Genomic DNA, 15074 nt, shown 5'->3' with positions numbered 1-15074 from the left:
TTAGTCACATAATCAATAAAACCTTGTACAACTAACTGTAATAAATCCTTATGGTACTAAATCTGACAGAGAATGCCATTACTGATAACATAATCTATGACTTGTCTGTATATTATTTTTTAATATTCTAGCAATGGGGCTCAAGTGTGCTACTGACTGGCAGTCCTGCCTTCTACTAGAAGTAGACAAGGGAAGAAAAGAGTAAAGGCTGGTTTAAAATGGCATTGCTGAAAGCCTGAAGAGATAAACAGGCCGAGGAGGAAAGCAATACATTCAGATATTAGAGATACGGCAATACGGCAGTTTTTTTTAGTGACAGAAGTTGCTTAAGGTACAGCACATAACTCACCTCTTTTTAGGCAACCTGATTTTGGCAATGTAGGTGAGGCAATAGTTAATGAATTCCTGAAGTACATCTTCTCCCATATGATTCTGAATGCTCTAAGGCAGAATAAAATAAATATGAATTACATGACAAAGCCATGATGAGAAGCATGCTCTTTTGTGTCACTGAAAAAAAAAAAAGAATAAAGGGTGCGTCTACAAGGAAGACATTTAAAAATTACATCTGCACTTTTACTTTTTCATGTTTAAAGTCCCACATAGACACTTTTAAATGAAAGAGAAGTATGTGACCAGGGGTTGTAGAGGAAAAAATGATATCAGTCATTTTTGTAATAGTCAAATGAACTGTACGTCAATTCCTATACACTTTCACAAAGTGACACGGTGTGCTTTTATGAACAAAGCTGTGGTTCATGGGCTCACAGTTAAGACACACATCTGGTTCCATATGCCCAACAAATACTGTATACCTTGAACAATCATTGCTTCACTTTGTATTTGTTGCACAAATGCATATCAGTCTTCACCTTTCTACATAGCTTTTCCCTCACCTTCTCTCCTCACACATTTTATAGAAGTATTACAAAGGTGCCTGATTTTTAAAACTGAAATACCATGAATCTGCTTTGCATATGTAATGGTGATAAATTATCAATGCAACTGTAAATCTGCAGGATTTTGTCTTGCTTCTGTTACTATTTGTTTATATGCTTTTTTCTCCATGTACTTTGTATTTTTCACATTATTGTATGCATATTATGCAGCTTTAATCCCTAGGCCACCACTGAAAAGTGAGGTTTGCCTTGCTGACCCAGTCAGTCTATTCTAGTAACAAATGTATGTTTGTATGTAAATAATTAAATAAAATAAATGTATTCTGTCTGGTCCAACAAAAACAGTATTACTTCATAAAAGCTGGACACCAAGACTACATGTGCAATGCTACTAGTTTTTTAGTTATCCAGTTTGTCTAAGATATGACCCAAGTGCAACAGGATATAAAATGTCACAGTTTCAGAATTAAAAAAATAAATAAATCAAACATGCCTGTGGCAAAGAACTGTATTCTGCTGTCATGATATCATTTATACTTAATGAACATAAATCTGAACATATACCAGATAATGTATCAATCATATAACAATCGTAGCTTATGGAAGATGTCAACAGTTACATCAGCTTTACAGCATCAAGAATAAACAAAGGTAACTGCTGTGATAAGAACCACGAGAAATTTAGTAAACATTTGGTGCTACAAATACTACTGTTTGCACATCAATAGCTTAATTCTATTTGCAAGGGAGGCTGGTTCCTCCCCTTGACTACTTTTAAAGATGGAAGAGTGTGCAGGTTATAGGGGTGCCAGCAACCCCTTCCAAACAAAAATAAGACTATTACTATATGGATGGCAGTATTTGTAATACTGCGAGTTTGATGAATGCCTCCTCACAGGAGGTTCTGTTTCAGTGCTTTCATTATTAAAAAACTTAACTGTTAAAGTACACTCACGCCCAGTTTAAACCCCAGATTAAAAATTATCATAACACCCAAAATGGACAATCAGAATATTTAGTCAAATGATCCAACAAAAGCAATATTTGTTCTAAAATATATAATGATAATTTATGGTTTACAATTGAGAGGAAGCATAATTACCTTCTCTCAATATGTCACAATGCGTTCAATCATGATAAATTTTAACAGGTATGATGCTTACTGCAAAAACTCAGTAAACATGGCAACAAGTGCAGGAAACAAATAGAAATTTTGTACAAGTACAAAGATGCAATAATGTACTAAAAAGAAATGTATCTTATTATGTTAAGTTTATTTATGGGGAATTGTCGTATTAAATTTAGGATAATTTAGTAATGGTATCACCTCAGTCTTGTATTTTATGGTATATCTTTGAACAGGAATGGTTGTTTATGGAATCATTTTGACAGGAATGGCTTGCCGTACTTACTAGTATGATGTAACAATTGAATGGAAAGTTTTTTTTTTTTTTTAATCACAATGGCAGTGTGATGGATGTGATGCAGTGCCAGCTATGCCAGAGAGAGTAGGGCAGTGCATGTGTAACACAGGATTATAAGAGTTTACTAGACTAAAGGCCCTAGGGCCCTTACAAGCCTAGCCAAGTTTTACCCTTGCTCCCGGGGAGTGTCTATTTGAAACAGACACTAAATATCAGCACCTATTGCCCTTGTCCAAGAGGGACACAGGTGGAACACCAGGGTGAATTTCTGGTTACCCATTCAATTGTCTAAATTATGCTTAAATAGGGTCAACGAGGGGCTCTGCTCAACATGAATTGGAAGCCTGCTCCAAATGTGAGGTAACCTCTGGGAGACAAATCTGTCCCTCCAAAAGGTTCTGTTGATATCGCTTACCAGGTAAAGGTCCTTAGAACGAGTGACATGTGGGCCACTAGACTTGTGAATGCACAGCATTTCCATTAAGGCAGGGTCTAAGATTGCTTTACATGCAAGGCTCAGGTCGCCTCCGAGTAGTCTAAGACACAGAGTAAAGTGGCAGTGATTTCAGTCTATCCACATGCAGCAAGTTGAAGACCCTGAATTTTCTTTGTAAGAAACCTTTGTGGTCTCTCCAATTTCTGCAGGTGCCTGGACAGGTACATACCAAAGGGGGCGTTGTACTCTATTATTGGCCTGATGAGGGAGGAGCATAGGGGAGTTACAACTTCCTTTTTCTGAAAGCAATGTCCTTACTTATGAGATAAGCAATATAAAATGCCCTTCTTACCACTGTGGCGACGTAGTGATCAAAGGCAAGACTGCTGTCAACTTGTGCCCAGGTCTCTCACCATTGACTGTGTGCTTAGAGTATTATTATTGATGTGGCAGTTAGTTGGCACATCACCCTTGCTGAATGGGATGATGATGCATTTTTTTGTATTAGGTTTAAGACCATGAGTCTGGCACTAATCATTGGTCTGCGTAACTCCCTCTTGCAGGGTGTTGACATCATCTGGGGACTCAATGCTGCTCTCAGTTTGCAGTCATCAGCAAATTTTGTCAGACACAGACCTTTAGTTTTTGCCTAGGCTTCTGAGATGTATATTCTAAACAATAAGTGTTAGAGATTATGAATATAAGGTTGAAATTAATTCTGTTGTAAATATGCTGAAAGATAAAGCATAGAATAAAAAGTTTGCTTGAATATATGTATAGAGTTTAACAATGTAAAATGTGCATTCATACTATATGTATAACAGACCGGCTTCTCTTCACAGCATCAGAAAAGCCTAACAAAGCAATATTGAAAAGTAAGTATCACATGCTTTTCTTATGTTTGCAGAACAAATATCTAAACTCAGCAATACGTGATGTTTTTTCAATAACAGACCAGATGTTTCCTTTCATCTGATTGCGTGCATTTGTGCATTTTCACATCAGCAGAACTGCTGACAGGACAATGAAAATGTCTAAAAACAGACATTATGTGACTTCCCACAGAACGCCAAAAAAGATATCAAGAGGAAATAAAATCTATGTGCATGACTAGCACTCTATAACAACTATAGTTATGTGAGAGAGGGACAGAGAGAGGTATTTTGCAGAAATCATCATTCATATCTGTAATGAAGGAAAACTTTGTAAATATATGCTACAATCTGACAAAGAGTATATGTTTGTTATAAAAAATAAGTCATCTGTAACTGTGCTTATAGCTGCAAAATATATTTCTTATTAGTGTACAATTTGAAAGGCTTGGTGCTTTAAACAGACTACAGATGGAGTCATGCAAAACTCTGTCTCTCTGATTCAGCAGTAAACAGCACAGCAAGACTGTGCGTCTTAAGAAGACTTTGGATCCAGCACAGCATAGAAGCAGAGCGCAAATTAAAATAAAAGTGTTTTAGTCTGGTTGCAGCTGGGGGGGGGGGGGGTTCAGGTGTTATGGTTACTTCTAGTGATATTGATTTGTGGTCAGATCTCACCAGGGAGGACTGCACACTGGGTGAGGTACAATGGTCCCCCATGTTGATGAGCACCAGATGTTTGACCCCCTTGTGGGGGTGTCAACCAGCTGATCTACGGCATTTGATTTAACAAAATCCAGGAACCTTTGGGCAAGTGAGTTAATTACCTGGTCAATGGCTGGGTAATTAAAGTCACCAAAACCGGGGTGTTAGGTTGTATCTTGATTGACTCAAGTAGATCCAAGTAGGCTGAGTGGATGTCTCAATTCATGGAGTGGGTCCTATAGCTGGCAATGACTTGAAGGTGGGTCTTCCCAACAGTCAATTGCACCTGGAGTAATTCCAGGAAATCATGCTGTATAACCAGTCTAGAGGAGTGTTAATCTTTAATGAATAATGATACACCACCTCCTTTAGTTTTTATGCCTTCAGTTCGTGGTCTGCACGTGTGGAAGGATATGTAACCTGGTATGGCCGAGTGCTCTCCACAGCTTTCAGTCAGATCTCTGTGACTGCACAAATGTCAGCATCTTCCAAGGTGAGAACTGCTTCCAATGAGTGCAATTTCAGGTTTAGACTCCTGGCATTTAGCACCATAACCATAAGTTTGTTTTTGGAAGGAATTTTTATGTCTGGAATTTGGTTCTTGTGACATTGCCTAAAAGAAGCCCTATGGGCTGGCAAGAGCCTTAGCCAGTAACTGAAATTCCAGGGGTGACAGATGAAGACCATCTCTGGCAGACATCAAGGTCTGTCTACCATATCATCCTAGGCTGACAGATACTCTATTCCATTAGAATGACACCAGAAACATAGTCAATTACTGAATTCTATAATTTTTTATTTGTATTGTGGCATCATCCTAGGCAAAAGTAAAATGCTGCTTAAAGCAAGGGCTATACCTGCCTGAGACACACAATTGGAGATCTCAGTCATGTCTCCCTTCATATAGTCCATTGAGGTACATCTCATGTCATTCATACCAACATGGTCTATGATGGAATCATTACAGTACTTATTGTTGAGAGACTTGAGTGTGCGTGTGATGTGGCGGATCCTGGCACTTGATAAGACAGCTGACCGTGAATTTTTCCTTATCCAGCCTGGTGAGAGGGACCAGCCAGCATAGCTAGTTGGAGCTGATTTTTACATGTGCGTGTATTGAAAATGTATTTGTAAAGCTGCTTGTTAAAATGTACCAACAGTGGGTCCTGCTGGACAAAAAAGAAATAAACCTGTATGTCAGACTGTATTGTAATTTTTGAAACAAATATACTGTAACAGAGGATACTGGAAGAGAAGAGGTTAAACTCAGTTTAGAAAACAGTCCGAAATTAAATTACCGGTTTAGGCCCTAAAGATTGTATCTTACAGTTCTGATTGCAGCCAGAGACAAAATGCCTGTGAAAACCAGGACTAGAAATCCTACTTATTGTCCTTAGGGGTGAACTAATTGCTATCCTAGAATGGTGGAAGTTTTAAAATGGTTTTATAGCTTCCAGATGCTATAAAATCTTAGCAAAGCTCTCTGTGTGTGGATTATGAAATATATGTGCTAGATTATGGTTCAGTTTCTAGTAAATGGGGTAGTATGGGAACTAGAAGTCAGCTGATCAGGTGTATGTGATGTCATTCTGTAATCCAACACTGAAATAATGTTTTAATACTAGATGAGACAGAAGTCTCCGGGCAGTCTGTTTGTGAAACCCGACAAAGAAGGACCCCTCACCCGCTTCACCCTGCCTTGCTTTAGTAAGTTGCCAGGGAATAGTAATTATTTAGACTAGTCAGGAAAATAAAGTGAGATTAGTTAAGTACTGTTTTTCTGCATCTGTGTGAAACTATACATCTGTGTTATTTTTAATATTTGCTGTGTCTGAAACTGTGGTGTTTATTGTAAATAGATATTTGGTATTTTCATGTTATTTTATTATTTATTATTAAATATATTTAAACTTTACATTGTGGATGGCATTTTACAGGATATTTTAACCTTTGAGAGTACTCATATTTATTTGGTGAAACCATGGCTGCTCCTGAAAGCCTTGCTGCATTGGTCAAACACTGCCATTTGTATTACTATTAATTTTACTCAATATAATTGGGTACCCTTGTAAGAGCCTTAGAGTAGCTGGCTTTGGATTGCTCTGGTGGCAATATCTACCTTATAGTTTGGGCAGAGGGGGCATAGCTGGTGAATCCATGCCAGTCTTTCCCAGGAGTGAGTGAGTGTGTGTGAGCTACTTTGAGCAGGGATACAGGGCACTGGTTTCACAGACAGGATGGTGGAGGACGTGGCTTGGAAAACTTGTCAAGGGACTCAACTCTACAGCTGCGTCAGTGGAGAGTATTATTTGCAGTCTGGATCAGTGGAGAGTATTATTTGCGGTCTGGATAGAGAGAGGGAAACCCAGCCCTAAGACTGAGAGTGCTCCCTGTGTGCTCTTAAGGGAAACTGTGCTTGGTACAGACAGCTGCATCAGGAAATACTGTGTGTATCTATTTTTGTTCCAAGTGAATGCCCCTCACCAGTGTCAGTGGTAAGGATTGAGGCTCCTTGATTACTAGCCCAGAGAAGGGACGTCACAGGCAGTAACAGCAATACTGAGACATGCTGGTAATTCTAAATAAAGTACTCACTCTAATTCCAAAATACAATTTATAGATCATGAGGAAAAGTCCATGCAAATTTCTGGCACATAATTTTTCAACAAAATGGTGTTCATAAGTTTCCTCATACAACAGAACTTTTGTTTGTTGAAAATACAAGTCTTTAATTAGTAATAAAATCATTAACAATCTACTTATTATATTTCTGTTGAACTTCTAAGTTTAACTGAGATACCTACCACTGTCCTAACACTCTAGCAGTAAGTAATCACTTCTTTCTTTGTCCAAAAGGTAACAAAGTTTAACTGTAATATGCACACAAAGTATTAGAAACTGAACCATTAACTGCCAACTTGCTGAATTAAGACTCTGGGTGGGGGTGACCTTAGCTTCTCTTTATAAATTACAATTAAACCCAATTACCCCTTGGCTTAAAGGGGGGAGTGGTGGCAGCACAGTAGACAGTGTTGTCTCCTCACAGCAAGAAGTTCTCAGGTTTGATTCTCAGCTGGGATGCCTTCTGGGCAAAGTATGAATATCTATAGTAAAAATAAACAACATGACTCAGAACGGTACAATAAAAAACAAGTAAATGAAAATAAATAAAAAGTAGAGAGCCTGCAAGGCTTAAACTAAACCAACTTTTAATACACAAGAGAACAAGATAAAGCAAAGTAAGCGCTTTCATGGTGTTGTCGCCTCACAGTAAGACGCTGTCTGGTTCGATTCTCAGCTAGAGTGTCTTCTGCATGGAGACATGCGTGAATGGGTGTACCTTCGTTGAAGGTTGTGTGTCAGGACTGGTAACTCAGCACGTAAAAATCAACTACCAAATCATTAGCGGACCGGAGTTCCGCTGTGGCGACCCCTAACCGGGAAAAGCCGAAAGACCCAAACAAAGCACTTTCATGGTTATCACACCGCTTCAGACATTCTCAATACAGCCAAAAAGCAATTAAATAGGATTACAAAGAAACAATCAAACCAATAAAAAACCAGCCCCTTATTAAAACAAAGACTATGCTAGTGTTTCAGAGGGCGTGCCTACAAAAAAGGTTTTAAAGTAAAAACACCATTGAGACCTGGAGGTCTCTCTGCATTAACAAGCAGTATCCATTTCTGTTCTGCTGCTTCTGTACGATTGGATAGGTCACCGTGCCAAAGCATTACTTTCTTTTTTTATTCCTAATGACCCTTTGGTGTTCTAAAACCCTTTCTTTAAGGGATCTATTAGTCTTGCCTATGTAAAAAAACATGGTACAACTGACAGGTGGCAAAGTAAACAATGTTAGCTGTTTTACAATCAGCATAAAAACTAACATTAATGGTAAAACCTATGTCAGGAGGGTACAAATATACTTACATGCTGAACAATTCCTACAGAGAAAGGTACCAGTCCTAATAGACTCAATCCTATTATTAACAGAGGAAGATCTATAACAAAGATGCTTTTTCAAGGACTGGTTATTCCTAAAAGAAAAATTAGGTGTCTCACCAGTTTTCCCTCTGAGTCTGGTGCACAATTCAAAAGTTTCCAATTATCCTTAATAATATCACAAAAACTGCTGATGTCACTAGAATATTGTAGTGAAACCCTAAAAATGTCAGCCACTGGCAACAGATCTGGATCATTACTGGAATGACCAGCCTCAAAGTGAGCTTTACACCTACCTTCCCTCTGTGTCCAGGCTTCTGAGATGCATACGTCTATCTCAGGACCAGTATAGCCCCTCTCAAGAAATTCCTGTTTCAATAATTCAAGGGCTATATGTGCAGTTTGATCATCATTGTGTAAGCATAACAATCTATATACTTGGCCCTTCAAAACATTACTTTTTCACATTTTCTCTGGGTGCTCTGGTTCCTTCTCACATTCCAAAGACATGCTGTAGGTGGACTGGACTCTCTAAATTGGCCATAGGTGTGAGAGTGCATGCAAGTGTGTGGTATGAATGAACAGCTGCAGCAGGGCTAGCCACCTGGCGATGTGAACCTTGGCTCTAGATAATTGTCAATGTTGAAGCGACACCCCAACCCCATGTGCAAAAATGGGAATAGAGGTTGTGGATATGGATGGATAGATAGATGGAAGGATGGACCTTTCAACAGTCACATTCAGCAGGAGTTTCAGAAGTACTTTTTTTAATTCGTTTTTCAAGAAATAAAAGAAAAGTGTGTTCAAAAGCATGAAGATGCCTGTGAAACTTTGGGGATAGTGAAGACATGGGGGTGGGTATAATAAAACACAGTCTTAAAATGGTAGCTAAGAACATATGACCCACCTACCTAGTCTGTCCATTTTTTTTAAATTAATAAATAACTAGAAAACGCTGTTAAAGAAAACAAATACCTTCTTCATTTCTCCTCTCCCACATTATTAAAAATGTTTTTGCATCTGGCCACATTTCTTTTTTTTTTTTGAATTTATGTACTGTTTTGCCCTTGTCACCTTTTTGAAGACTGGCCTCATTATTCACAATTCTTTCCATGAAGCAATACTCCCTCATGCATCCCTTGAGCTGTATCTCCATATGCCCTCTTTTTTTCTGCTTAAATCACTTTTTAAGATGGTATCCACTTACACTTTATGGAGTCCCTTAAGGTACTTCAAATTTTTATCCTGTAAACCCCCTAACAACTTCCTTCCCTCAAAACTAAGCAAAAATCGAGCCCTTTTAACCTGTCCTATTTGACTTTTGCTGCACATACATCTGTAAGCTGCTATTATTTCATGTTCATACAATATAAAGGTTTCCATATATGAAAAAAATACTCCAGATGATCTACCCATGTTACCACCCTGTATCTTGCTTTAAGTCTAGCGTATTATGTGGCACTTGCGTCACATATTTTGACTAAAGTGTCACATATTTTGACTAAAATGTACGTAGTCCACAATGGTATCTTTCACACTGCCTAGTAATATCAATAATCAAATCTGATACAATACAAGCAAAGCTTATTACATTTTCACATACTAATACACGCTAGGTACTACCCATCATTGCTGCCAGTAAACATATGAAACAGTACGCTTCATGGTACAATTCTAAGTAAATGGATACATCTGTTGATGGTTTTGTAACACGACACCTAATGCTTTCATTCTGTCCTATGAGTATCTTCCCTCTTTGCACACCCTTTGCCCCACACTACTATTTCCACTTTGATTCAGTCCAAGGGTCCAGTGTTCCTCTTTGCTGGAAGCATCACTGAATTACTAGGAAAAATCACCTTAATGATTTCCTCACTACAATCCCTTTAAAATTCGTGGGGAAAACTCATGGCAGAGAGGAAGTAGAATGGATCCAGATAAGCAGTAATACTTTTTAATATTTGGGCTATTAATAAACATGCCCATTTTGCTCATGGTGTACATCATCTTCCAGAATTTTCTAGCAGGGTTTGAAGCTTTGTTTCGGTTACTACTATGCCAACTTTGTTTGTATGTAAAATACATAGATACTGTTTGTATGTAAAAGCATTTGAGCACTTTAAATAAATAAATAAATAACTAAATATATATAACATAAAATGTGCCTGTTCCATGGCACAGACAGATCAAGCCCAACAAGCAACCCAGGAAGTGTAGATTTGATTAATTGGTTTGGGTGCTGGGCAATCCTGCCTAGGAGGTATGGCAGTGAGTAGCTGATGTTGGATTATCAATCCCTTGGGAAATGTAGCAACAGGTTCTCTCTACAAGAGTGCTACCTGCTGGGGGAAGCTCATGTACAGGCTTGCAAGGATAACACTTCAGCCTGTCTAGCAATGCACACATGCAATGCAGCTGATCTAGTTGTGTGTAAGCATCCATATGCTCATCACTGCAGTAGCCTGCTCCAGTAACTTGCTGTCTAATGTCCACAAATAACACAGTTAGGCTTTAAACAGTCTGGCCAGTCTCTACCCCCCCCCAAAAAAAAAATAAAAACAAAGTTATGGAGACAAATAGCTAATTCTATGCCGAAAAGGAGGATGCCTCCAAATGGGTGATATGGGGTAATAAGCACATAAGACAGGCAAATAAGGGGCTCACTGGAAGACTGGGAAGGCTTGATGCAAGTTGCAGTGGATCCAAAACGTACAGAAAAAAAGTTAATGAAAATGGAATTTTTTTTTTCATAAATCCACCTATAAAGCTGCAGTTCTGCATGTACATTAACACAACTAATATGGTCTTCATTTTAGCTGTAGCTATGAAACTAAGGTCAAATATGTTGTTGCACAGTGAAAAATTTTAATTAACATAGCAATCCTAAAATTCCTGGAAAGTTATAACCTGCCACACCTGAACATTGCAAAAACAACATTTAAAAAACAAAAGCAAGAAATTATTTTCTTTAACATCCAAGTAAGAAGACAATGTTTACATGATATCAGCACTACATGTCAGGGTGTGTGTTGCGGTGGGGTAGCTGTTACCTGAAACTGGTGTCTGGTCTCATGCCAAATTTCTAAGGTGCGAAATTACAAAAGTAGATCTCATACTCCATTTTGTTTTTTTCTCAATACATGTTCCACATAATTAAAAATAAAATATTCTAGTTTAAAGAAAGAACTTGTATGTTAGTTCTTTAATCAATTAAAATGAAATACCTGTCCATTTCAGAGGCAGCATTTCTGCTTACAACACTTTTTAGTATAACAAAGAATTAAATTCAATTAGGTAGGGGGGAGGTTGGCAAAATGGTTAAGGTGTTTACCTTACAGACACAAGGTGCGTGGTTTGATTCTCACTTGGGGTAATTGGCTAGGCTGAAAAATGGCCCACAATGGCAGTTGGCTAGGCTTAAAAATGGCCCACAAAGGCAGTTAGCCTAGTACTAAACTATGAACTATGGAGGACTTGATAAAAATTAAATGATGAATATAATTAATGATTATCATTTTGTGCTGGGGTAGCTTGTAGACATGGGTACTGACTGACTTACCTATAGCCCACCAACATGATCTACATTTAAATTTAAATGAGGTTGTTTTCATTTTTAACCTCCATGTTTAAAATTTCACTCATATTTCATTAACTACCATGGACAGAAAATGATTAAAAGAATTCATGCTGGCTGATGGTAAATTAATTCTTTACGGAGACATTACTGCCTAAACTGATGCATATAAATATAATCACATGCAACAAATTACAGAAATAAAAGCATTGTTCACTAAATGTACAAAGATAATGAAGCAAATGCATTGTCAGGGGGTCTATATTAGTTTGCCAAAATGGTATTCCGGTGAACACCTATTCAGCGAACCCCTAATCAGCAAAAATTGCATCAGCGATTCGCTGAATTTAGTAAGGGCAACAAAATAGTTGTCTGAAGCACAACAGACCTACTTTTAATTGACTCAAACCCACCCAATTGTGGGGCTTCACCCCCCAACTATATATACACCAACTCCAAGATCACACTACAATAGAGAAAAGGGCAAAGTTCTGTAGTTGTCCGTTGTGCTTCGGGTAACTATTTTGTTGCCCTTAGTGAATTCAGCAAATTGCTAAAGTGATTTTCACTGATTATGGGTCTCTGAATAGGTGTTCGTTGGAGTACCACTTCGGCTACCTAATGCAGACCCTCGTCAGGTGTTCTTATGGCATCTGCTTGTGTGGACCAGACTTTTACAGCTGAATTCTTATTCAGTCATACATTGCATACAGAGTTTGTTGACAGTAAAATTTTGCAGATTGAGGGTTGTGACTGTGCAGGCAAATAGACATCCTGAAAAAAAAAAATTTCAGTGCATTTGTTACTGAAGTTGACATTTGCTGGTGTTGACCTTACTTGTGCAACATCTGCTGATACGATTAGTTAACGGACTAGTTTTATAAAGTCATATCTACCTTGCACCAGCACATCTTTAATTAGACCAATTAGTCCATGAACCTAGGAAATGCGTCATGGTCAATACTTTGCCATTCTCTGTGCTAAGGTGCTCCAAGTCAGTAACACTGATTTTCTGAAGAAGTCCTTCTACACATCAGTCTTAAAATAGCAGTGATCTACACCCCTTCTCATTGCTCTTACTTGGCTTCAGCCCTACCATCTGGCCTGTTAAGATATTGCAAATCTGTTCATTTTTGCTCTGGATGGCTGTATCATACCCATTTCATACAGTTTGCCTAACTGGACACAAGGCAATAACTGCATGATAATGAACTCTGTTCTATATTAATGGGTTTGACTCATTCATTCAATTCCAGTCTCTACTTTGGTATCTGCAACTCTGAACAAATCTGTTAGACTGGCACCCTGTGCTACCCCTGAAAACAGACACCTGTGCTAGGTTGGTCTTAACCAGTCAACCAATGAACAAAAACATTCTCTCGGTCTTTTCTCTTTCTCCAGCATACATATTTCCAGATCCACAAACTTGTCCTCTTACTCAGTTTCTCCTCCTGACATTCTAGTAACTCTTCTTTATACACATTGTTAAATGTTTGAAGTACTCCTCAAGGTAAAGCCTCCTGAATGAGGCAAAGTAATCTTATCTTAGTTCTATAATCCCTCTTGCAAGGCAATCATGCCATCCGCTTCCATTGGATCCACAACCATGGGGAACCAATCAAAATGCAAATGCATGTGGTTACCCACACTGTGCCAAGTGATCCAATCTACAGCTGATCATGCCTTCTTGCTTTGTTTCTTCTGCTCATCACATGGCAGCCCTACCAACACTATATTTTAATGTAGGTACACCCCCAAAAAGTGCAGAATTTTCATTATATGTTTTTATTATTTTGCAAATGTTTGCTCCGTTTAAAAAACTGTTTACATGTTACAAGACACATTAAAAGATCTAGGCATGTTTTTAGTCAGAATCCTATAGTGAGCAATGATCAAACTTCTGCTGAAAAGTCATTTTCTAGAAAGTCAACCCATAAGACAGCATACCCAGGGGTGTAGAGTATTTGGATATCATAATATCATACTCCAATAATAAGCGTTGTGAGAAAAAAAAAGATGCACAGAAATGATATTCTTTAACATAACTCAAGGCAACGCTCACCTCTTTTGTTTTATGGTGAAAAAAAAAATCAGTGTTTGCCCCAAGTCAACAAGCTTCTTTTCTGTCTTGGCTGCAGGCAGAATTAACAATTTTTTCCCACAATCACAACTCCAACTTCAGGAATATTGCCAATCTCATACTAACCAGGGAATGCTTCACAATTATGCCAGTCTATCAAAAAACATGTAGATCTTGAAAAAAAGATGACCAAGAAGAGATTTTCCAAAATCAGTTCTTTCTCACCACTCCTTACATCTCTTTATAAGACTAACATCAAGACTGCAGTAACCCACATTAAGACATACCTCAAGTGCAGCAACCTTGTTGATAAAATCATGTAAGCAAAGAGTGTACAACCACTTGACAGTCAAACCTCTGAGTATGTACTGTAAAACCTTGCAATGTTTTGGCCATCACCTCTCCCTTTATGTGCATTGTTGCACTTCCCATAGCAAATGTAACTGTCAAACCCTTAGAGGTAGGTTAATACCCTTACCATGCCATACTTTTTTTTAATAGCTTTGCTAAATTATCACTTAAGACATAGAAAAATGTACATTAATATAAAAGAAAAAAATCACATTAACATGTTTCTAGTTACATAATTATCCATAACGTATGCTCGTTTTCATAGCTATCATCAGTCCATTATATAAATTGCTCAGCTCCTACCTTCCCTTAAACCTCAGCCTCTTCATTCCTATAATTTACATTTATTTTTATGTATATTGCTCCTTCACTAACATCCATCTTCCAGTTATTTTACCTCTGTTACAATATTCAATACTTTAAATACATTTGGTTTATAGTTTGATTTCCATTTTCTAGTAATTGCTTTTTTGGCAGCCATCAGAATTAAACTTAGCAAGGCCTTACTAGGTCTTGGCAATTCAGATCCTGTGTCCCAGATCAAAAGAATTGTTTCCTTAGTTACACTCATTTTTCTGACAGAGTACTCTATAGGGAATTAAAATCTGCCAACTCATTACACTCCCAAAACATACGTCCCCAGTAACCTCTTTCTTCCCATCCCACCTCCAACATTTGTCACCTTCCTGAGGAAAAATTATTTTAGGTCTGCTTGGGGTATAAAACACCTATGCAAACATTTGCAAGCAAAAATTCTAAATCTTCTTGGACTTCTCTGGACACAACTGGGAGT

At 38.0% G+C, this 15074-nt stretch overlaps 1 protein-coding gene across 2 annotated transcripts in view; it reads right to left on the bottom strand.

Annotated features, from left to right (window-relative positions):
* Window positions 1-15074, bottom strand: part of PMM2 (phosphomannomutase 2) — a 265695-nt gene that overhangs the window by 126165 nt on the left and 124456 nt on the right. For both annotated transcript variants that reach the window (XM_044089603.1, XM_044089602.1), the window contains exon 4: window positions 350-441. In XM_044089603.1, the coding sequence (XP_043945538.1) occupies window positions 350-441 (92 nt within the window). The remainder of the gene's footprint in view (window positions 1-349; window positions 442-15074) is intronic.

The sequence above is a fragment of the Protopterus annectens genome, chromosome 12.part0 (assembly GCF_019279795.1).
Source record: "Protopterus annectens isolate FY-2018-M chromosome 12.part0, PAN1.0, whole genome shotgun sequence".
Taxonomy (NCBI): Eukaryota; Metazoa; Chordata; order Ceratodontiformes; family Protopteridae; genus Protopterus; species Protopterus annectens.
This window is presented reverse-complemented; position numbering and strand designations above follow the sequence as displayed.